Source organism: Lissotriton vulgaris, chromosome 6 (assembly GCF_964263255.1).
Source record: "Lissotriton vulgaris chromosome 6, aLisVul1.2, whole genome shotgun sequence".
Classification (NCBI taxonomy): domain Eukaryota; kingdom Metazoa; phylum Chordata; class Amphibia; order Caudata; family Salamandridae; genus Lissotriton; species Lissotriton vulgaris.
In genome coordinates, this window is record NC_141694.1 from 1280050335 (window position 1) to 1280074240 (window position 23906).

At 43.0% G+C, this 23906-nt stretch overlaps 1 protein-coding gene across 2 annotated transcripts in view; it reads left to right on the forward strand.

Annotated features, from left to right (window-relative positions):
- The window catches only part of MAP7 (microtubule associated protein 7), an 810320-nt gene that overhangs the window by 323913 nt on the left and 462501 nt on the right, over positions 1 to 23906 (forward strand). For both annotated transcript variants that reach the window (XM_086927406.1, XM_086927405.1), the window contains one exon: positions 17727 to 17783. In XM_086927406.1, the coding sequence (XP_086783532.1) occupies positions 17727 to 17783 (57 nt within the window). The remainder of the gene's footprint in view (positions 1 to 17726; positions 17784 to 23906) is intronic.

The window sequence follows — 23906 nt, forward strand, 5'->3', positions numbered from 1 at the left end:
ACTGATGACACCTCAAATTACACCATTCTTGTTACTGTTATTCATATTACTTCATAAGATCTTACATCATTTAAAAAAAGAGTTGATGAGGGGCCAATCGTCATGTACAGCATAGTTTCTGTTTTTACACCTGTAGGTGCGTGAAACGGAAATAATGTAGCCTTGGAGGCAACTGTCGCTTTACAATGCGAAAGCTACATGACACACGGTTTACTATCCAGTGAAGTTTCCGGTGCAAGTAGTACTCAATATCAAACCAGGTAAAGGCTGAGAGCGCCTAATGAGAGTTGCAGAGGGTTGTATGTCGGAACCACGCAGGCATTTATCACTCTTGATTTAATAATGTGGTCTGAACCCCAAATGCGTCTTCACAACGCATTCCTTTACCATGCAAGACATTACAACAACTTGGCTTAGAGAAAGCACTGGAGTTCGAATACTAAAATTTACTATTCCAACTCCAGTCTACGCAACAGTAGGGAAAGTGTTGGACTTAAGTTCAACATCAGTTCAACAATCCTTTCTTTAAGGCAAGTTGTTGTAACAACTTGCGTGGTAAAGGAATGCGTTGTAAAGACGCATTTGTGGTTCGTACCATGTTTTTAAGACGCAACGTGGTTCAAGCGGCGTTGTAAAAACAGTTTTGAGATGCAGTGGCAAGTTTCTAAGTGGGTTATGGCTTAAAGCTAAAGCCCTGTTGCAAATAATCCTGTCAGAAAAGCCAAAGCTTCAGTTCACGATAGATCATCCACCATTGGATGTCTGGGCTCGTGTTCGTATTAACCCCTTGGCCGCGGCGCGAATTTCGCCCCGGCGCGGTGGGGTGGGAGGTGAGCACACTGCTTGATTTGATTTGAATAAAATTTATATTGCGCAAACAATAACCCAAAGGCATCAAGGCGCCTAACAACGTATATCAAAACAAGGACATATCACCATTACATATAGGCCTGCATGAAAAGATGAGTCTTCAAGGCCCTTCTGAAGGCCGGGGGAGTAGGTAGGGATCTTAATTCCAGTGGAAGGGAGTTCCACCATTTGGGCACCAAGGTGGAGAAGGCCCTACCCCCCCCATTTAGCTCTCCTGAATCGAGGGGCTGACAGTAGAAGTCTGCTCGAGGAGCGTAGGTTCCTAGCCGGGGTGTAGCGGGACAAGATGGATCCTACACCAGTGGGACTGTTTTTGGCTAATGCCCTATAGGTCATGCACAGAATCTTAAAATGGATACGATCCTCAACAGGGAGCCAATGTAACAGCTTTCTGGTCGCTGTGGCTGAGGCCCGTTTGGGAAGGTCGAGAACAAACCTGGCATCCGCATTCTGGACTACCTGCAAGCGCTGCAGTAGACTTTTACTCAGTCCCACATACAGCGCATTGCAATAGTCCAGCCGCGAGCCAATCAGGGCAACAGTGATCTGTTTTCTTGCCTGCAAGGATAGATAGTGTCTGATCCTCCTAAGAATGTGGATAATGCCCCAACAGGTAGAGATGGTTCTGTTGACCTGTTTATCCAGATTGAGGGCGGGATCAATCATGACCCCTAGATTTTTAGCAGAGGAGGTAGGGGTGGGGCAGGCTCCTAATGAGTCTGGCCACAAGCTAGATGACCAAACATCCTCTTTCCCTCCAAACACCATCACCTCCGTCTTCTCTCCATTCAGTTTTAATGAATTGTAAATCATCCATTGTCCGACTGCCTCCATGCAAGATCTAAAATTGGAGGCAGTCGAAGCACCTGATTGGGAGAGAGAGACGAGGATCTGGGTGTCATCTGCGTATGATACTATCTCCATCCCATAAGATCTAATTAGCCTGGCAAGTGGGGTCACATAGATATTGAATAGGGTCAGACTCAAGGCCGACCCCTGAGGGACCCCACATTGCACAGGCAGGGATGGAGATAGGTACTCTCCCAACTTCACTCTTTGCTCTCGATGGTTGAGGAAAGAAGTGAGTAAGTCTAAGGCTGCCCCCTGAACCCCAACCTCCCTCAGCCGAGTTGTTAATACTGAGGGAGAAAGGGTACCAAAGGCCGCCGTCAGATCAAGGAGGATCAGGATGGTGGTCTGGCCTCCATCAACACGCGTGCGGATATTATCCAGCACGATGGTGAGGGCAGACTCGGTGCTATGCTCCCTCCTGAATCCATGTTGGGAGGAGTCAAGACAACCCGAGTTCTCTATGTATGCCGCAAGATGCTTATTAAGATGTGCTTCAAGCATCTTTGCAGATGCCGGGAGGAGTGAGATGTGCCGATTTTTTTTTAGAACTGCTGGGTCCAGAGAGGCCTTTTTAAGTAGGGGCTTTACCACCGCTTTTTTCCATTGGGCGGGAAAAAGGCCATCTCTCATTGCTTTGTTCATAATATCATCAGTCAGCGGGGGCAAAAAGATATCTCTGCACTGTTTGAGGATCCTAAGTGGACATACATCCAAGGGGGAACCAGATTTAATTTTATTAAGGAGGTTGTCGAGATCCTCCACAGAAAGAGGGGGAAAAGAGTCTAAGGTTACAACAGGAAGTGTTTCTGCTGGGACAAGGTCCATGGCTCCCAAGGCAGGGGGCCCAGTGATATAAGATCTCTGCAGCTCCAAGGCAGAATAAATATCAACAATTTTTGCTTGGAAAAAAGAGGCAATATTATTGCAGAGCTCTTGGGATGCCGCTACAGGATCAGGGGTTTGAAGAGTGATAAGGGAGTCCACTACCTTGAAGAGCTCTTTAGGAGATGACATTGATGTTGTCAGGGCCGTAAAATGATCTTGTTTGGCCTTAATGATTTCTCCTTTGTAGTTCCTCAGCATAGTCTTATGAGCTTCCCTGTCCTTTGGATCCCAACCCGAATGCCATAGTCGCTCCTGTCTCCTTACTTCTTGTCTAAGAAGTCTAAGATGTTCGGAGAACCAGGGGGCTGAAGGCCTTTTCCTGGCTCGATGTCGCAATTGGATAGGGGCAAGTTCATCCAATGCCTCAGTCACATTCTTTTCAAACTGTGTGACTGCCATAGTGACGCTTTCCCCTTGGGATACGAGAAAATTAGGTACCCACGGGGTAAGTGAGCTGCTAGTAATGTTCTTAAAGTTCCTGCACAGTTCCTTATTATTCAAGATATTTTTGGACATATGTGAGGAAGGGCAGGATTGCTCAAATGGAACTACTGAGTGGTCTGACCATGATAGAGGGATGGAATCCTTAATTGTCAACCTCTCATCGTTGGAGAAAATTCCATCGAGCGTGTGACCTGCTCTGTGAGTAGCCCCTCTAACCAACTGGGCGAATCCGCATGCTGACATGGCCTCAAGCAGAGGAATAGTCTCCTTGGTATCAAGTTTCTCCAAATGAAAGTTAAAATCACCCAGGATCGTGAACTCTTTTCGACCAAAGTAGGGTTCTAAAACATGAAGAAGCCGTTGTCCAAAATCGGTGCGAGAACCAGGAGGGCGGTAGACCAGAATTCCACTGAAGAAAACACTATGGCCACTTTTTATGGAAAAGAATAGAGCTTGAAAGCTATCCGTCGGGTCTGAAATAGGGACAGTGTGGCAATGAAAATGATCCTTATAAAGGATTGCTAACCCTCCTCCCACCCGGGTAAGTCTATCCTGACGAGCTAGGCAATATCCCTGAGGAACAGCTTCAATGAGATCGGGACCAGACGAGTCTTTAGCCCACTGCTGCTGTGCTCGTGACGGAACCACGCCGTCATGAGTCACGGGCAGGCTGTGATCATGACGGCATGGTTCCGTCACAGCCCCGCCCGCTCATTAATTCGCCCGCACAGGCGGGGAATTAATGCCATGTGGGCGGAGCAGCAGCCACATGATGGAACCACGCCGTCATGAGCACACACCGCCCATGGCTCATGACGGCGTGGTTCCGTCAGAAGCAGGAAAGGGGTTACATAGTTATTAGACAGTGCTATCGACAAATTCTATGCATAGAGGATGTTTGAGGTGTCACTGTTGTTTTCCAAAAGTGTACTGAAGATTTCGAGGCATTGCAGATTGTTCAAAAATGTAGAATGTAGGGATGACTCACTGTGGGGATTTGGGAGCTGGGTCTGGTGGACTAATGCGTCCATTGCAGGGGCCTGTGTTCGACCTCATGATCACAGGTTCAAATCCCGGCGGGTCCATCTGAGGTCGATAAAATGAATACCATTGAGTTGGGTAACAATGAACATCTGTTATTCAGCGCCAAGATACGTCTGGGTGAACTTGCACTTTACAAATACACATGTTATGTTATGTTACCAGCTTTACCATGGAATACGCTTGCAAAAACTGTCTTGGGTCCAATCAGGCTCATTTGAACACCCTTAATCTCAACCCTATGTAGCTAATCTTCAAACAGCAGGGCTTGCACCAAGGAACTTAGTGTAAAGCATTTAACAGTGCCAAACAACGAAATGAGAAAGCCACACAACAGAAAAGAAACAAGAGACCAATTTATAAAAATAGATTATATTTTTATGAATTCATAGAGTCCTTGATGAGCAAAATCCACTGGAGGGTTCCAGAGATACAGATTTTTTTGTTTGTAACTTGTGATTTGACCTTTTAACACACCCAGGGTTGTTACAAAACAGTCAGCACGATGATTAACTTAACCATGAAACATCTCCCTGAAAAGTCAACATGAACTCGAAGGAGCGTATTTCACCGCCCATGGACAACAGCTGAAGGGGGCATATCCCTCAGTGCACGGCCCAGGTCCTTCCAAATTTTGTAGTGTTTTTGTGGAGACCCCTTGGCTTGGTATACCAGGCGCTCGAGGCCCATGCAGTAGTCCATACCCTTTGCCCATCTTTCTAGGGAAGGGGCTGCAGCGTCCTTCAAGAAGTAGCGATTTTTGAAGGTTTTATCACTTTTCAATTCAGCCGCAAATGAGCACTGGCCAATCACAAATATACAGAAGTTGACCCCTGGTATCAGGTGGTGTCACCCGTATTCGAGAAATTCATACAGATGTACTTGAGTAATCTTAGGTTGAATCTCAAAGGTTTTTCTTCAAAGGTCCATTTGCTTGTTTGATTCGGGTGATGTTTTAAAATTCGGAAATATAGCGTGCATTTGGGAAATCGTTGCCGTTTGAATCCACGAAGCCTTTAGCTGCTTACAAGATTGTCAACTTAACTGACCCGATCCTAGAACGCTCTGACACAAATAACAAGGCACCGGAAAAGAGACGCGCTCCCGGGCTGGGCCAATAAGAACCCGAATACGGGACCCACCACCTGATACCAGGGATCAACTTCTGTATATTTGTATAGTCCTGAAGATGGTCTCTGTATTGAAATGATAGAGACTGAAACGTCGACCCACGCTTTTTCTTTCATCATTTGTTTGTATTCAATTTTAACAAAGAAGAAAAGCGTTGCATAATGTTACAGTGAAGGTGTCTTTATTGTGTATTGTTTCTCTTCTTCTCACGTTGTTTGTATACACTCTAGTACCCTCTTTAAAATACAATTATAAATAAAAAAAAATTATATACACCGGTTTCTGTGCTCTTTTTCGTTCTTTATGTATTTTCTTTATGTAATGTTTAGTGCTTTATTCAAATCAAAAAGTCACTGCAAATTTACATCGTGATTTGCTATTGTTTAGCTTGGGCCAAAAGTATTCGGGCCTATGATTTATTTCTTATAAATAACTTGTGAAATATTTTGGCCAAAAAAATCCCTTGAAGGCAACCCCTACCTTATCATTTACATAGCCCAAGCCCTCAAGGATATATTGGGTCTCCCACTTTATGTATAATACACAGCAGTCCTTATGAAATCCTTTAGTGGGGGCTAGTTTCCCTCTTGGGCGACCAATCTGGACTCTCATGGTTCTCCCAGGTCTTGGTGACTCTGGTTCAACTTTTAGCCATCAAGGATCGGTCTTTTAGGGCACTCAGTGGCCGTCAGTAGCTATTCCTCTGAAGTGGCTACCAACTTGCCGGTTTGAGCTTCTTCAGCTTTAAAGCCCCTGGTGCTGTTCCAGGGGGCCAGCATGCTGACTCTTGAAGTCACTGCTTCTGTCTGGGGCTGGGGAACAGCTTTTCCCTGAGCCAGGAGCCACAGGTTTGGTTACTAGCCCAAAGGTGCAGCAGGTGCAGTCCAGCACACTGTGCAGCCTCTCTTTGTGCAGTCCAGGGGGGGGGCAGGGAAGTCCTTCTTCAGTCCTTTTTCCAATTCCAATGTGATCTGAGGTTCAAGGTGCAAGGAGTGCCATATTTATCCAGGGCAAGGGCCCTGATGGGATAACGGCTTCACTAGCCAATGGGCTACCAGCTACCAGGTCCCCTCCCTCTTCGTGACGAATTTCTGAAGATGTGTGGCATCTGGCAATCCCAAAGTGCACTATTCTGGCCACTCTGAACCTTTCCTTAACTGAGGAGCTTGGTAGCCCACCCTACAGGTGTGGCTACCTGGTGGCTACACGCAAATGGGAAAACTGGTTTGGGCCCTGGTTTCCCTCTCTCTCTTGATCTTCCAGCGTGTCTATCTGGACAAAGGGCAACCCCTCAGGCATGTTGCCCACCAAAAGCAGCTTCCCCTTTGAAGCTCACCTTTTGGCTTAACATCCTGAGTGGCTTCCTGCAAGGGAGAGGTAACACCGCTCCCTGCAGTGGGCTGCTATCGTTTTCAAGCCTGGGAATCATTCACACAACTTCCCAGGTGGGCAGAGCAGAAAGCTGTCTGTGGTCCAGTGCCCATGTGAGGCTACTGGACCAACTGGTTCAAAGAGTGGCAACTTTCTAAAAGTTGCTTTACTTTAACAGTGACATTGTATTCTACCTGGGCATCAGGTTGGGTTTAATGCCGCAATTAATTTGATACTTCTCAGTACCCTGCTAGGTAGTCCCATTCAGAAGTTAGCCAGATTGAGGGGTCAGTCGGTACCCCTGTGTTAGCCAATTGGGGGACTAGCCTTTCCACAGCAAAAAAGACAATTGTAGGTGTTTTTCTGCTAAGGCACATATAAACATACATGTCTTATTTAATAATATACTGCTCCCTGCGTTAGGGCTCTTTAGACCGTCCTTAGGGGAGATTTCCATATATTGTTAGTCGAAGTGGAGGCTTTGCCACTGGTTGTACTGGAAAAGTTGAGCTGGCTGTATGACAACAGCCCTTCCAGTCTGCAGTGGCAGGCTGGGGTGCATGTTATACCTTGTCCACCTACTGGGAAGCACAATCAGTGCTTCAGCCTTGGGTGGACACTCTGCCTTACTTGCCTTTGGTACCTTATACCAGGGACTTCTAAGTAAGTCAGTACTTGCCAATTGGGGACAGCCAATTCAACATACATGTTTTAAAAGGTTAGAACACTGGCTCTTAGATCTGGTTAGCAGTCCTTGGTGTACTCTGAGTCGAAAAAACGACAGCTACTAGTCCAAATGGGGGTAAAAGGTAGGAGGGAAAACAGAAAAAAGCCTTTTTCCTCACACCCACTTAGAAGTGTTTAGCTCACACTGAGGTTGTTAGCATGGGTCTAAGACTGTATGCCGCTGTGCTTACCTCAGGAAAAGTGTGTAGTATATTTTAGCAAACTACAGGGGTTTGTCCATAGTGCCTGGCAGAAGGTGTCTTATCAATGGCAAATAGTATACCTGTTAGCCTCTTGATTTGAAATTGGGTGTCTTTTAAATTCTTTAACATGGTGATCCTGTTAGGATGAATAGAGCACGAACACTTCTTTGTATGGTCATGTTTAAAAATGGGGTAAATGAGTGCTGTGCACTGCAATAGCAGTCATAACATTTTCTTCAGTGGTGCAGCCAACCAATCAGATCTTTCAGTACCAAAATGACTGATAGGAGCAAAAGCTTCCTCAGCTCATCAGAATGCATATGTTTTAAAATATGTTGTTACCGCAAGATGCCCAGAGGATCAACTACCCATAAATAACTAATTTTGTGTGAAGGTTAACCCCTTCCTGCCCACCCATGCCCCCCTCTTTAAACTCTAATTTCTCAAAAACGGCTAAAAGGATTTACAACAATTTACAACATTGCCAAATTCTGTGTAATTCTATTCTGCCTTTTTTCTGGAAGGGAAATTGCACTTTTGAGACCACTCCTCCCTTTTTCTTGTTCCCCTCACCCCACCCACACTTGATGGATTGGTGGGAAACTTCACATCAAGGAGCTAAGGTGGATTAACTTTTTATTGGAAAGTTTTGTCTAGAGTTGTCAAACGGCGCCAAAGTTAATAAAGAAACTGAAAACTCTATTCCTATGGAAACTCTGTCCTAACTATAACTGCAAAGTAGTGAAGGCCACTGTGTAAAGTTATACCAAAGGGGATGATGGACGGAGCCTTTGAGCAAAACAAACACTCGCCCCCAGTCAACTGATCTGGGTTAAATCCATAATCATTCTTTAGCTCACTGCACCACCCCAGTTCAGACATGGCCATATGCAAATCAGTCTGACCCTGTGCCTCATGGGAACAGTCCAGCCTGAATTGCCAAGCCATGTTTTCCCTGGACTGGAAACCAGCATCCTGGGACCGGTTTCGGGTTCATACCCTCATCAGCCAGGCTAGCTTGAATCCAGTGGCAAAGTGAGCAAGGGACCCAAGTCTGGGCATACCCTGCCAACTTGGGGCTAACAAAGCAATACCAAAGGGGATGATGGACGGAGCGTTGGAGCAGATCAAACACTCACCCCCAGTGTAAAGTTAGACTGCTGCTTGACTGTCATGAACTGGGCACATACCTAAACTGGAGTTTCAGTCCTTTGTTCTGAAGAGCTGTACCTTCACATACCCGTGTGTACCTGATGAGGTGATTTGTGGCTGTTTTGAACTCAGAGCTGCTTATCTTTTCTGAGCTATCATTACGCACCCAAGAGGCTTTGTGAAATGTTGCTGTTCTGACTTGCTGCAGTTGTCCTAATAGTGTGGAAGACCTAGACTTTGAAAGAGTCCAGATAGAGCTGATCAAAGTGCCTAGAACTGCTCAAAGTGATCCTGGAAGTGCAGTGACACAGCCTAGCTAGCACTTTCCCTTGCACCATCAAACCACTTTTTCAGTTCTTTCAATCCCCAGTACACTGCAGCTTTCATTTAATTTAGGGTGAACCTATATTCACTACCAACCACTTGGCCTGGATATTGAATATGTCCTGATTCCATGCTAGGGGGTGAGTTTCCCTTTCTGTTAAATGTAGAGTGGAAATCTGTCGATCCATAGTCCTCACGGGGCATTAGGAAACAAAACGTATTTACATTAAGGTTTTAACTTAAATTTAGCTTCATTACTTCTGAATTTCGTATTTATCAAATTTCTTATATTTTCTTCTGTGCTCTGTGAGGAAACAAACCATTGCAATCCAAAAATGACTTTAGTGAAAACTTGCAGTTTTTTCATTAGTTTGTTCCATTGATTTCCACAATAAATTGTGCTCGCTAGTTGGAGGAAATAGATAAAGGCCATTAATACTTCTCTGTCCATTTCAGATCATAGTTATGTTTTCACTTGTCTTCTTCTTTGGAAAATGCTAGATGTGCCCTACATAAATGAATATAACTCCGCATGAATAAGCAGAACAGCAGTGCACTAGATTATATATTGTTTATAGTCCACGAAGCGTAGGATCAAAATAATATGTGGCTGTGTGATTGCATAATAAGACAATCAGGACATTTATTGTGTTTTGATGCAGTTATAAGTCTGATAAGGTATTTGCCGTAGGTAATTCTATCAGGTGCTAGAAATGCTACAAGAATGGACAATGGGGAATTGTGAGTTATAGATGTATGAATTTGTCACATTTAAATCGGTCTTCATTAATATTTTCCCCCCAGCGGTCCATTGCTTTCCAGCTGTTTCTATTTACTTTCATACACAGTATACCCTAAAAATAAGCTGTTGCTCTGTGTGAAAATGGTTAGGAATCACTGCCCCAAAGGAACACCTAAAAAGCTTTTGTCATATCTAGGTGAACCTTTACCCATGATACCTATTATAAAGTTCACAGGCTAGAAAAGCTGAATGTGGGGAGTACATTTCAATAACAAAACTATTGTGAAGAAAATGTATTTGTAAAAAGCCAGATGCGCAAAACCCTAATTACTAAACTATGCAAAGACGATAAACCTATAAATAGCCAATCCACACTAGGGCACGCAAACCACCACTCATTACGTCACTCCCAAAAATAACTTACTCGGAGTATCACTGTTCCTGAGGTAAAGAATTAAAATCTAAACCTACCTTACAGAATGAACTGAACTGGGGGACATGCTGATGAAGATCCTTTAGAATCAATCACTCTCTTTTACAGATGGCAAAGTATGTACCTTACATGTTTTCTTTCTCTGCTGCTACAAGTTCCTGAACTAAACGAGGCCCTGAAAACATTCCTTACCAATTGCTGCTATTATAAATTTACAATGTTTCCAGTCTGGAAAATAAATGTGGAATCTAGCGGTTTTTAAAATAGTACTCTCCTTTTGTCGGATTCACGTTGGTAATCATTTTAAAATAATTATCTTTGAAGATAGCCATGCAGCAAGACAGGTTTATAAGTATTAAAGTTACAATTTACATATGTTTTATCATGCTCTTATATATTTAACTCACAATGAAAAAGTTGAAGTCCGTGCACATTCATGCAGGGAGAGCCCACTACCAAGAAGAGAAAGTGCGGGAACAAATTAAATATGTGTTCATATAACTTCCTGCACCTCTGAAAAATCTATTCACATACATATAAATGTAAGATTTAAAAAACTTTCCATGTCTACCAAAATGTAACTATTTTAAAATTAAAGAGTATTAAGTGACAGAGAAGATGGGTATCCTGTGTAAATAGAAGTGGAAATGGGGGATGCTGGCTTGGGTAGGTGTATCTCTGTAAATGTTCTTAACTCCTTTAAAACTGCATTATGCCTTAAATGACTTAACGCCCATAGTTCCCCCCACATTTTTTAACCAGGTGTGAGTGTTTTTTGTTTTTTTTAATATCTGCCTTAGCACTTCAGTGCTCATTTATTTCAGCCTTCTCCCCAGGAAAGGCTTTAAATTCAACAGCTCCTATTCCAACAAAATGCCATTCTAGATTGCCAATTTTTGTCTTGAATGCAGAATGTTAAAACTCTAGCTCTTCCCCCTACAGTCGACCACTGGGGCGCTAAATTCTGAGACTGCTGCTGGTGTTGAAAGCACGTTTCACTCAACATGCCTGACTTTTTTTGTAAAGTGTATGAGAAAGATATGAAGAATTTACAGAAAATGGCCTTATTTTAGTTTTCTAAAGCACTAACCATCATTTCTATGACCGAATGAAACCCTTAATTTTGCTTTTTTGATGCACTTGCCTTCATAGGGAATTCTTTCAGTTCTAAAGCTTTGAATCCAGCAACATGGCATTCAGGTTGCCTTACATTTCTCCTATGTATAGAATGTTAGTTCTGTAGTTCAGTGGTGTAATACAAAAGTGATTGGCCCCCTACAAAATGTGATGTAGGGCCCCGAGTTGCGCATATCTCACAGATATACGATGGCCGGGTTGAATGAGGACCCCTGAAGGTTTGGTCACCCCTGCATCGTGAGGGCTGCAGGGGCCTGTGTTACACCCCTGCTGTAGTTGTTCACTAAATCGGAGTTGACGCCACAGTGGAACACCATGGAATCAACTCACAGATCGCTGCTTCTCTTCTATTGCAAGTACGTGTTTTACTCAGCATGCCAGACTCTCACATGGCTTATGAAGACAATTGTTAATTTATAGAAAACTTATTCTCATTTTAGCTTCTGGAGCACCTTTAATAACTTCTATAAGAAAATCATGAGAGTTTTTTCACAAGCATAGTTCATCATATTCCCATCCGAGTGCCAGCATTTTTTAAAGGGCAAAATCAGCATACAGTTCATCGCTAATCTTAAAATTAGTATGATGCCACCAACAAATTATTTATAATGTGCCTAAGAGCGAATATGTGTTCCTTTTTGTGACCCTCAAAACAAAGCATTCACAACAATGTCTTTCAATAGGACAAAAATGGCCTAACCCTAGCACCCAAAAGATTCCAAACAGGTAAGCTTGTTGTAACCTTCCACCTACGAAGTTCCATGAAAACACCCTCCAAATTTTAAGGATCTTATTTCCAATAGTAATATTTTCTAAGCAGGACGTCACTTCCAGGTAGCTGCTGACCAGGGTGCAGTAGGGTCCTTGGCTCATCCTTGGGACCCTGTGACTCCTCCATAGGTCAATAATTTCATTGGAGTGCCCTCCCCCTTAGATAATATTGCTTAATCCACGATTTCCTCAGTACATATCATGATGATTGGAAGTGCTGATCTGAGATAACCCTACCTATACTCCCCTAATTCCACCAGGTAAAACCCAAGTAAAGATTACCGCCATAGTGCTTACTGTTGATAATGGAAGTTACGTTCTCCAGTTATCGTTGCGTAATACTGTGATCATATGAGCAATTCCATTTAAGCAACTTGACAAGTGTGGCAGGATGTCTTGATCATGCCGCCTCCAGCTCACATGGCTTTGGCAGGCAGGATGTGCCCACCCTGCCCACTTTGTGGCCTGTTACTATTTTTTTCTTTTTTTGTGAGTATATTGGCTGCCACTACATATTCTCCATATTGTAGCCAACCAATTTGGAACACCCCATTCACTTTGAATGAGCCAGTTAAAGCCTGTCTTGACACAATCGGTCCTTATATCTCTAACATTGTACCAGCGTTAACCTTTTCATAGTCGCCAGAAGCACCTTTTTAAAAGCTTTTTTTTAAAAAAACAACTGTACGGATTTACACTGAAAAAGAAAAAGCTTACATTCAGAGTAAAGTTCTAACTTTTTGCCAAATTTTATGTACTTCCTTTCCGCCATTCTTTCTGTATCATAGACCAAACTTTGTTTTAGGAATTAACTTGAAAAATCACACTTTTAGCCCCCCAACCCCATTTTCCTTGGCCCCGGCTTTACTGATCAGTGGCAAACGTTCCATGAAATAGCCAAAGTAGATGACCCTTTTTTGCAAACTTTGGTGAAGGTTTATTAAACGGTATCAAAGTTATTAAAGCAACAAGAGTGGTCTTTCCGGTGCCACTGTGTAATATATATTTATACACAAATCTTCCCATTAGAAAAGTTCACTTTAAACCGAGTAAAACTGTATTTGCAGCCTTATAAACCACATTTCATTTATTTTCATTAAAAAAAGAAATCTTTAAAGCCAACTAGTCATTAATTTAAAAAAAAGTGATTAAAACTTATTTCACAAACCTTTTTTAAAAAGAAAAGTAAAGCAGGGCAATGTTCACAGATAGGCTGGCAAAGACATACGATGAGAAAGTGCCAATATGCTTTAAAAAAAAATTACACTTCTGTGTCCCATCATGTCTCAGAGGTTACAGCTAGGTAAGTTAATTTTTAGGGGACCACGAGGAAACTGTACTTAAGTCAAACACCACATTCTTATTCATCCAAGTAGGTGGCAAAGTTGCTTATGACTTTGATGAAGATTCCCTTACAGCAGAACTAGGTTTACAGGTAGGTAACATTTGCTTCTCTGGGGATCCTCATCAATAGTCATAAGCACTCAATAGAATTGCGAGGCCATCCCACTAAAAAGGCAGAAGAATGAGCAAAACAAAATTACATTATTACCCACAAAGATTCCTGAAGGAAGCCTATCCAAATCAAGACAATAGTGTCTTGTAAATACATGAACTCCCTGTAGTGGCCGTACAGCTCCTAAAAAGGAGCTTTCCAAGTCAAATGCTGTGAAGATGCCTTATGTATAGACTCAAATGGTATACACAGGAGTTTGGAAAGGACAATGGTATTCTTCCAAGGTACATGTGGGGATCTATTATGGGGAAATCTATCTTTAATACCCTCCACGAATGCAAGTATTTGAAACAAAGTTTGTGATTGAGATTTTCTCTATGCAGTTATTGATGCAAGGTATAATAGTTAATGAAAAGTGAAATCCAAATCTCGCTAGGAAAAGAAAGTACGAAATTAATACATCTTTCTGACTTCTGAGGGATCTTAGTTGCTTTGAATATACCAGTTGCAGAGCCTCTTCAATTTGAAAGTGTTTGATGATCTTGTAGAAAGACGTTTTGCTGCTTTCAAAATATCCATAGTGTCTTGTGGCAAATTCATATGCCTCTATTGTAAGAATTTAGGATCTAGGTCAGTAAGTTAAACAGTGGAAGGTTGATATACAGACCTAATCCCCAAATGTGAAAAGGAGATCTGGTCTTCATAGGAGACTTCTGTGTGGCCACTTAGATCATCCTGGTTTTACAGTGTGACAGTTTGATCAACACAGTTGGGAATCACACAATCGGAGAGAATCGGTAAGGAAACATTCCTCAACAGTCTTTCAAAAAGGCATTCCCCTTCAACACTGGTTGATAGTCACTGGTTGATAGTTCGGGATAATAAATGAATAAATAAATATATATCTTAAGACTAATGAGGCTTTTCCTGCAGGAAAATCAAGGATTACGAGTAAGTATGTTGATCTTTTAAGACCATCACTGAGGCTGTCCTGTTAAACAAACGTGTTCCATTGAACTATCACCAAAGTATGCACAGACCGTGTAGAATTGATTGAAAGGGCACTATGCTGGGCTACTTGACATTTAATTTTGTGCTTTTCTGGTGATCTCATACATTGCCTCTACTGTTAGGAGAACTGACATAATGGTATTTATGTGCTCTATGATGAAGCCATTGCCAGTTTGTTGTAATGTTTTGTGACGCTTTTTAGAGAAATACCAGTCAAAGTTTCCTCCACATTGTCATGCAATGCAATACAGGCCTGTTCCATCATCAAGAGTCGTATGGATTTTGGATGACTTGCAGGTATAGCCAGCATTAAAAGAACATCATCAGCGAGCAGCCTTCTTGAGGCAAGAGTAACTGCTCCCTGAATAATCAATATTGTGACCCGAATTGGGTCACATAAGGGCATTAACCAAGACCTCTTGATTTTACGAAAGTTATATGTGTAATATACCTAAAGGTGCTTTGACTCGGTCCTCTTCATCCATTGGTCTCTTCTTGTGTTGTTCACACTTTTCTTCCGCCCACTACAGTATACGACATGGGGCAACCCACCTCAGCCATTGGCTAACTTCACTGTGAGAGACCACATTCTGCCCTTTCACATGGAGCATATAAACCAAAGCAGTTACTTTAAGTGCCAGGCACCGCTATGGCAATGCGTGCTATTTAAGAACCAAAAAATATTTGTGCTTATAAGCAAAGTATTTTTTTTTTAGATTGAGGACCTGGTAGCTTAGTCCAGGCTAAAGATTTGCAAAAACTATGACCAAACAAAACTGGCATCGACAAAGCCAAAAGGAAGGTGGCCATCGCCCACCTACTGGTTTTGCAGTATTCTTTCCTGAAAAGAGCAATGAGCAAAACCAGCAGTGGCAATTACCCTGTTTCAGAATGACACTGAAGGAGCAGAGAATAGGGTACTGTGGTGCCGCCGAATTTGTTAATTGAAAGGACTGACAGTGGTTTAGTATAGGTCTAATTGGCGCCACTTAGGTGTCACAATCTTTTTCTAGCGACGTATTCGACGGTGCTAAAAGGTAGAGGGAACCACTTTTATCCCCCCAAAAAACGGCTACTGCCTTCAAACTGCAATGCTCCTTAGCACACGTAAATTACAGTATTGCTATATATGCAAGTGTTTCCACCAATTCTTCCAATATAGTAAAGATCAGTTCTCCCAGTCAGTTACGTCGACTGCCGCCAACTTTAGATCTTGTATGGAGGCAGTCGGCCAATGGTTGATTCACAATTCATTGAAACTGAATGGGGAGAAGACTGAGGTGATGGTGTTTGGAGGAAAGGAAGAGATCTGGTCAGCTGAGTGGTGGCCGGATTCACTGGGTGCCTGTCCTGATCCTACTTCCTCAGCCAAAAACCTTGGGGTTACGATCGATCCTATCCTTAGTATGTGCCAACAGGTCAACAGGACTGTATCGACCTGTTGGGGTATCATCCATATACTAAGGAAAATCAGGCACTATCTCTCTTTGCAGGCAAGAAAGCAACTTGCCGTTGCCCTCTTGGGCTCTCGTCTGGACTATTGCAATGCGCTGTATGCTGGACTGAATAAAAGTCAGCTACAGCGCTTGCAGGTGGTCCAGAACGCAGCAGCCAGATTTGTTCTGGATCTACCCCGACGTGCCTTTGCCACCTCTGCCCGGAAGCAGCTTCATTGGCTTCCTGTTGTGGACCGTATCCTTTTCAAGACCATGTGTATGGTCTACAAGGCTTTAGCTAAAAATAGCCCTACTGGCATTGGATCTATTTTGTCCCATTACAATCCTTGCAGGAACCTTCGCTCCTCAAACAGACTTCTTCTCTCTGTTCCGCGTATCCGGAAAACCAGATGGGGGGGTAAAGCTTTTTCCAATCTGGCCCCTAAGTGGTGAAATGCTCTCCCTCTTGAACTAAGGTCTCTCCCCACTTTACAATCTTTTAGATCTGCCCTGAAGACCCATCCCTTTGTACGCGCGTACCTGTAGTGGTGCTTTGCATTTTTGATCTTTTTTGATAGGCGCCTTGACACCTTCGGGTTTAGTTTGCGCGATACAAATTGCATAATAAATAAATAAATAAATAAATAGTTCTTGTAAATCAGGTTCAAATTTATTTCCAACCCGCAGACACGCTGCTCATGAACGGGGGACTCCTTAAAGGATTATTGAACTGGCGAAAGCCACCTTGACGAAACTGGAGCCATAACTAGACAGACCATTTATATGGATTAAATACAGCGGATGACTCCCGTAGAACCCATATGCGGGTTGGAATTATCACCGCATACTACTAAAGAAAAAACTGATCTGGAAATAGCCTTGAAAAAGTTGTGGGTTACATTCGCATATACGAAGAAACACGTGTCGGCTGTATGAGAGTTTCCAGTGAACGGAAATAAATTTGAACCTGATTTACAAGAACAAGAACTCATCTTTACTATATTGGAAGAATTGGTGGAAACACTTTCATATATAGCAATACGGTAATTTACGTGTGCTAAGGAGCATTGGCATTTGTTAATTGATATTTCGCTGGACCATTACTTTTAGTAAAGTGTTTTTAGAATACTTTTCAAAATTTATCAGTGACACAAATAATCACGAAAGGTATCAGAACAGTGGTTTTTGCCAGAATGCTAGGTGTTCTAAGGCCTATTTTCAAGAAACAAAACGCTGTTTTTGAGGAGGGAAGTGGTGTTACAAAAACTTTTGAAAACAGAGACGTCATTTACGTATTAGATATTAGATCTGAGCGCTTTGCATTTTGGGTGTGTGTGTGGTGGGAGAGGCAGTTACTTCGATGTGTAATATGGTCTTTACAAATTGGGCAATGGTTGGTTAAGGGAGTGGTGTAGAAAATGGTGGAAGCAGAACATTGTGAAAATGGATACCAGGAGAAAAGAATGAGATCTAAATGAGGTTGATGAACTTGTAACACAGCTTGATTTAACTGCTGGCATAGCTCTTCTCTTACCTGTTATGTTTTTAAACACTGTATGAGAGTTGAAGTTCATTTTTCGCCACCACCTCCTTCTCTCAATCGAATGAATAGGTAGAGACCGTGGAGGCACATAGGTTTTTATTTTCACCTGATTCCAAAACTGTGCCATTATGTCGCCTTATTTAATTGTGGCTGTGCCAGAAGTTAACTGTAAATATTTTTTGTATTTTCCTTTTGTAGCTGCAGTGCCTGAGCTTCCGTGCAGGACTGGAGGAAGGGACACTGAGCGCTGGAGAAGTGAGTTGTTTTTTTTAGTTTTAGGAATTTAATGTGTTGAATGTTCAATTTTTTTGTCCTGCTGCCTCCATTGTACTAGTGCATTGTTGGTGTGATAAATGAGACACAAAACTAGCTTTCCAGCTGGTGATAATTTATTATGAAGAAGCACCATCATATCCTCTGGTAGGGCCATCGTGGCTCTTGGACAACTATGCAAATGGGGTGTAAAAAGGGACCTTCCAATAGAAAGGGCAGCTGCAGGTACCCAAAGTATTGGTGCTAACTTAGAGTTTAAACTATTCTAAAATGTGTTTTTATTGTGTAGAGCTGTACAGTGTCTCTAGCCGTCAATTTAGTTGCAAAAATGGCTGCAATTTTCTCCTATCTATGCTGGTATGGCCAAAGATGCATACTCTTAAACATCTGAAATCAAACACGTTCTATGAAAGATGCTTACTACCATTACGCTTGCATTAGCATATGCTTGGGTGCAGCAAACCACTCAAATTGTATTTTAAATACTATAATTTAATGTCAAGATAGTGTATTCTGTGTCTGTAAATCAAACATCTGCGTTTAAATGTATTCATTTTTAATCTGATATACAATAGAGTGATTGTTTGATTTCATGTACAGCAACATACAAGGTAGGTTTCACGGGCATTTATTGAGCTAAAAGCTGATGTATGTTTACACTTCATATTTTAGTCTTTGTATAAATAGGAAATACTACAGCTACAGCTATTTGTAACAGCCATATTAAAGACATTCAAAGTAAGCCTTTTTAAGGTTTCACACCTCAACAACCTTATATCAAACACAAGAATTCTGCAAAATTCATTAATTGTACAAAGAATAACATCCAGTTAAACTCATCCAACTTAGTGCCCATGCCACATTTGACTTGCTCTTGATACTTTGCAGTTTCTCAGTCTTTCACTATAGTACCCATACCACACCTAGACACTTCATGCGACAACTCCATCAGTGAGACCAATCTATGCATTTTATCATCTCCTTCACCTTTCTGGACATCCTTTAGTCACAAGGAATGTCCAAGGTAGTCTCTGGCCCATAGCACAAACCAGTTACATCTTATATCTCACACTCTGTACAGACAGCTTCGCAAATCTGACATCCTCTACTTCTCACCTTGAAAGATTGCTATAGAAGTCCCCTCAAAATCCATTTCTACTTTATTTCTACAATCAGTATTTTAAAGGAAAGAGTCAGACATTGACCCAAAGATGAACTAATTACACTCTTGCTTCAGTAAGAGTCACCAAATTCAGTGCAGGTACCACACTAAATCAACCAATGATCTATTGAAGTCTGGCCTAAACACATCTCTCCTTCTGTGAGAAGCACAAAGCCAAGTGGTTTACCCTATAGAGCACACAAACCAGATTAAAAATAGAAAGTTGGGAAGAACATGAAAGAATGGCATTCTCAAATTAAATTACAAATTGCCACACAAAGCATAAACTTCCGTAAACATGATTGTAAAAAAGCATACTAAATGCACAAATGCCCTTCACTACTAACTCCCAACAAGAGCTCTGCAAAATCCAGATAAGATCCTAATTCAAAAGCAGATTCTGCAAGAATCTCCCCTAACAAGAGATTGTGAAGTCTAATCCTTCTTCCTTTCCTTAGTGGATAACACCCATCCTAACATCACTCTTTGATGCTGTCTTACCACTCACTGTCCTTTTCTCCTCCTCCAGTTAGCATTATTATGTCTCCATCAGTCTTGTTTGACTTTCCACTTAACCTTCTCCTCAGAAAAGTCAGTCACCAGATCCGTGCTTTATGCCTTCTCTGGGAGAATCTTCAAAAGCACTGTAACCTTCCTTCCACCAAAACTGAATAAATTACAACTTCACCACTTCCTCTCATCAGGCATCCATACTTTCCAAGAGCAATTACCCCTTTATCAAACAGCTTATTTCCGGGATCTCCAAGCTTTCCTCGACTATACAAACCTCATTAAACAGTCCCTAAAAATGTATTGAAGACAATCACTTTTTAACTACTTCTGGGGTGTCTCTGCCAAGAACAAATATCTGAATCTATTTTTTCCAACTTTTTCATGATCTTAGAATAAATAATCACTGATGCTAGTAGAATTTGTGGCTGTACCCTGCCCCACGTAACTGTAACCTTCAGTACTGTTAGTTGCAACACACCTCTCCATCATCTTTCAGATGTTGGATTCCAAAACACTGCGCTATGATAATATGGAAATACTTTTATTCCACTGGTGCTTCGACGTCATGAAATCCATTCTTCCAGACTGCACTAAAGCAGCTTTTTCCAGCCCTACCCATCACAACACAACAGCTCTTTTGCTCCTGTGCTTCCTCTATTTTCTTCAACGTTTACTGCCTATTTCCATCCTCCACAATCAGTTTCTTTGCTTCATTTTCTAAAAAGATATACGCACCACACACATTTACCTCAGACTTCGCACTCTTGATGCTGATTCCGTGCCCTTGCCTTCCAACTGAACCATTATCGTCAACCCATTTACAGCTTGATGCAGAATTGTTGGCTTAAATTGAACTCTGAGAAATTAGTCAATTTCCTTTAAAGACTTCCTTTGTATATGATCTGTCATAATAGGCCCTTTTCCACATTCAAGTGGGAGAGTAAAGAGCTTTGTATTTTTCGTAAACTTCATCCTTTACCCTTGTTGCAACTGCACAACCTCTTGCACCTTGCACTGCTTAATGCATCTAAAGCACACACTTAGGGCCCTATTAGGATGGCGGACGGACCTGCGTCTGTCCGCCCCCCCCTGAGGAGGAGGGACCGTCCTCAGGGGCAGCGGCGGTCCCTCCGTGCAAATTAGGATGTGACCGCCACCCTGGTGGTCACATCCTGTATGTTTAACATTGCGGCGGGTGCTGCTTGAAGCAGCACCCGCCGCAATGTTAAAAATGCTAGCTGTGCATTTGCATGCGCAAAGCGGCAGGCACCGCGCGGTACCTGCCGCTTTGCGCATTGCAAATGCAGGGGGGTACCATGGGTACCCCCCATGTGCACCCCCACCCCCCCTTCACCCTGGGGGCCCGCAAAGGGCCCTAAACGAAAAGACCGTATGCCTTTTCGTGGCGGCATTGCCGCCGCGGAAAGGCATTACAAAATGCTAATCCTAATATGGCTGGCGGTGTCTGATAGACACCGCCACCATATGAGAGCTTTTCAGCCGCGGTCTCGCGGCGGAAAATCGGCGGACGGAGAAATGACCTCCCAGCCATCCTAATCTGGCTGGAGGTCTTTTCTGTGTCAGGCGCGGTGAATCCGCATCCTCCGGGCCGGCGGTGGCTTCCGCCGGTCCGGAGTATGCGGATTCTGCGCAATCGTAATGACCCCCTTAGTGTGTGTAATGAGGTTCCCAAGCCCCTAATTCTGTGGTTACTTTATATTACAAGAGGTTGAAATGGTGGCCTCTCCTAAGAGTGACCAAACTGCAGTGGCCGCTTTGAACATAAGGAAGGTGCGCCAGCAGGCAATACAAGAGAAAGTGCAGAACAAGGGCAGAATAACCAGAGATCTGTAGACCGAGCAGTTACCAGAAGGAGAGGAGAAAGCAACAGATGGCTCGTAGGCTCATAGCAGAGTGAAAACATTCGGGTAAGGAATGCTTAAAGAGTGGTGGCTCCCCAGGTGACTTGGAAACGTATTCACCTGTAAACCTGCCACTTGCTCTTTGATTGTTTGGTGAGTTTCCGAAGTTCTCTGGAACAGTCAGTCAGGAATCCATAGAGCGGAGCAATGTTTCAGAGTCTGCCTTGCAATAGAAACGGATAATGAGAAAGAAGGGGTGAAGTTGCATTGATAGCCTTTGAAGAGACCCGGAGCTGCTGGAAAGTAAAACTTTGACTGGAAAGGAAGCCCACTCAACTGCAGAGCTTATTAGTAGTCAGATGGCAGGAGCCTGGGTGACAGCTGACTAGGCAATGGTTGCCTCAGAATACCCTAAGGCATTAATCTACACACTCAAGTCCAGAAAATCCAAATTCGATTAGCTATATTAGGTGGTGCCTCTTCACAGGCTGAAGGAGCTGGTATTGCCAAAACCCCCTTTATAAATGAGTAGAAGCAATATGGAGACCCTATAAGGGAGATGGTAGAAAGAGGAATGAATATCAAGTATGCATTGAGGTGGGATAAATGGCACAGAGGCTTGTAAAGTGGAAAAGCATTGTGTGACATTTAGGCTCTATTCTGCTGATAAACCTTGTTAGAGTCTTACTTTACTTTTACAGAACCGGCCTGAAAGAGCATGTGAAATGAGGTACAGTCTGCTGCTGCTTCTCCTCAAAGTCGCATTGCTCAGCAACTTGGGTTGGCCAGATCTGCAATGGACACAGAGGATTTAGGCTAGGAAATGTATGGCAAGGGGTCAGTGGAAGAAGTAAGAAGGGAGCTACTAAGTGGGCCACATGCATGTTTTAGAAAATAAACTATGAAGTATTGGTTGGCCCCCATGGAAGCACAGGTAAAGGGAGCAACCTTATAAAGTAGTTGAAGTACAAAGCACCACAGAGGCTGGTGGAGGGGCTTGACAAGAGAAGTGCGAGCTGCAGCAGCAAGTCACACTGTAGAACATATGAAATGTGTAGTGCAGCAGAGTGTTACTATTGAAGATCACCAGCTGATCAGTTTTGGGCCTCAAGAACTAAACAAGGGTTTTTAAGTCCCTGGAAAAGCGCAGGTTTGAAAGCGTGCAAGGGGTGATATAATGCATCCACCAAGTACAAATCTTCTTTGACCACTCTGTCAAAAAGCACTACCGGCCTCAGCACACAAAGACCCAATAACATATGACATGGAAAACATCCCCTAAAGCAATGAAAGTACAAATAAGAATAAAATAAAGCTGAAGAAAGACCCACATAGATCAGGAGGAAGGTCAACAAGCTCAGTGGGTAAATGGCTTAATGTACAAGAGCAGTTCTCCAGTATTAGGGGTGTCTTTCATAGATTCACATGCTCGAATATTCCCCGTCGTCGAAGTGGGAGTCCCACGGTACATAAAATAGCAGTAATATATGCATGTATATATGAGAAATATTATAAATAAAATATACATACATATAATGCAATAAAAATGTAAACTTAAAAAAGTACCATAGAACAGAATAGGCCCATTGAAAAGCCCAAGGGAGAATTCACTTTAGTAACTTATAGGAGTCATTATGTGTTGGTCCACATTCCAGCCAATCAGGCTGTAGCCTCCTCTAGAACCTTCTCCTCAGAAGCCCAAGTCCTCAGATTTTCTACCGCACGTCGTGTGAAGGGAGTCTCCCTGAGCTCTGCTCAGTTTCTTCAAGTTTCTTCATATTTTTTCTTCAAAATGTCTTCTTCAAAGAAAACTCTGTTCAAGGCTTGTCCATCCTGTGGGAAACTTCGCCTTTTTCATGAGGATCCACACAGTAAGTGTATTTACTGTCTATATCCGGACCATGTTGTCTCTACCTGCAGACTCTGTCGCAAATTCCCTCCTAAGACCTTGAGGGACAGAGAGGCTCGTCTCCTTCTGTGGCTACAGAAGTTGAAATCATCTGACAACATCGTGTCCGATGCTGAGAGTATGTCATCTGGTTTTTCGAAAACCTCTCAGAAGCGTGGGTCTGAGACTGAAGTCCCCTCTCCTTTTCTTAAGAAGAGTAAAAAGTTGGGATCTTCCATTAATGTCTCCTCACAAGACTTGCTTCAGGGCGCGCCTACGGGACCTGGTTCTCTGGCGTCTCGTCCCAAGATCATGCCCTCCGTTTCTAAAACGGGCATTGGCTCGTCGACGGGCTCGTCGACGCGTCCGTCGACGTCTTCAGCGTCTACGAAGTCTGTTTTGGCATTTTCCACGTCGACGGCTACTTCTTCCATGTCGACTAGTTCTGCCACGACGATGATCATCTCGTCGACGAGCAGCCAGGAGGTGAGACCCATCTCATCCATTATTATGATCTCGTCAATCAAACCGTCGACGAAGAAACCACCGTCGACGCATCCATCGTCGATGGCTCTCCCGTCGACGAAGACCAAGGCTTCATCGTCGACGACCGGACCCTCGTCGACGACAGCCCCGTCGACGATACCATCGACGCAGATGATGAACCCCCCGTCGACAGC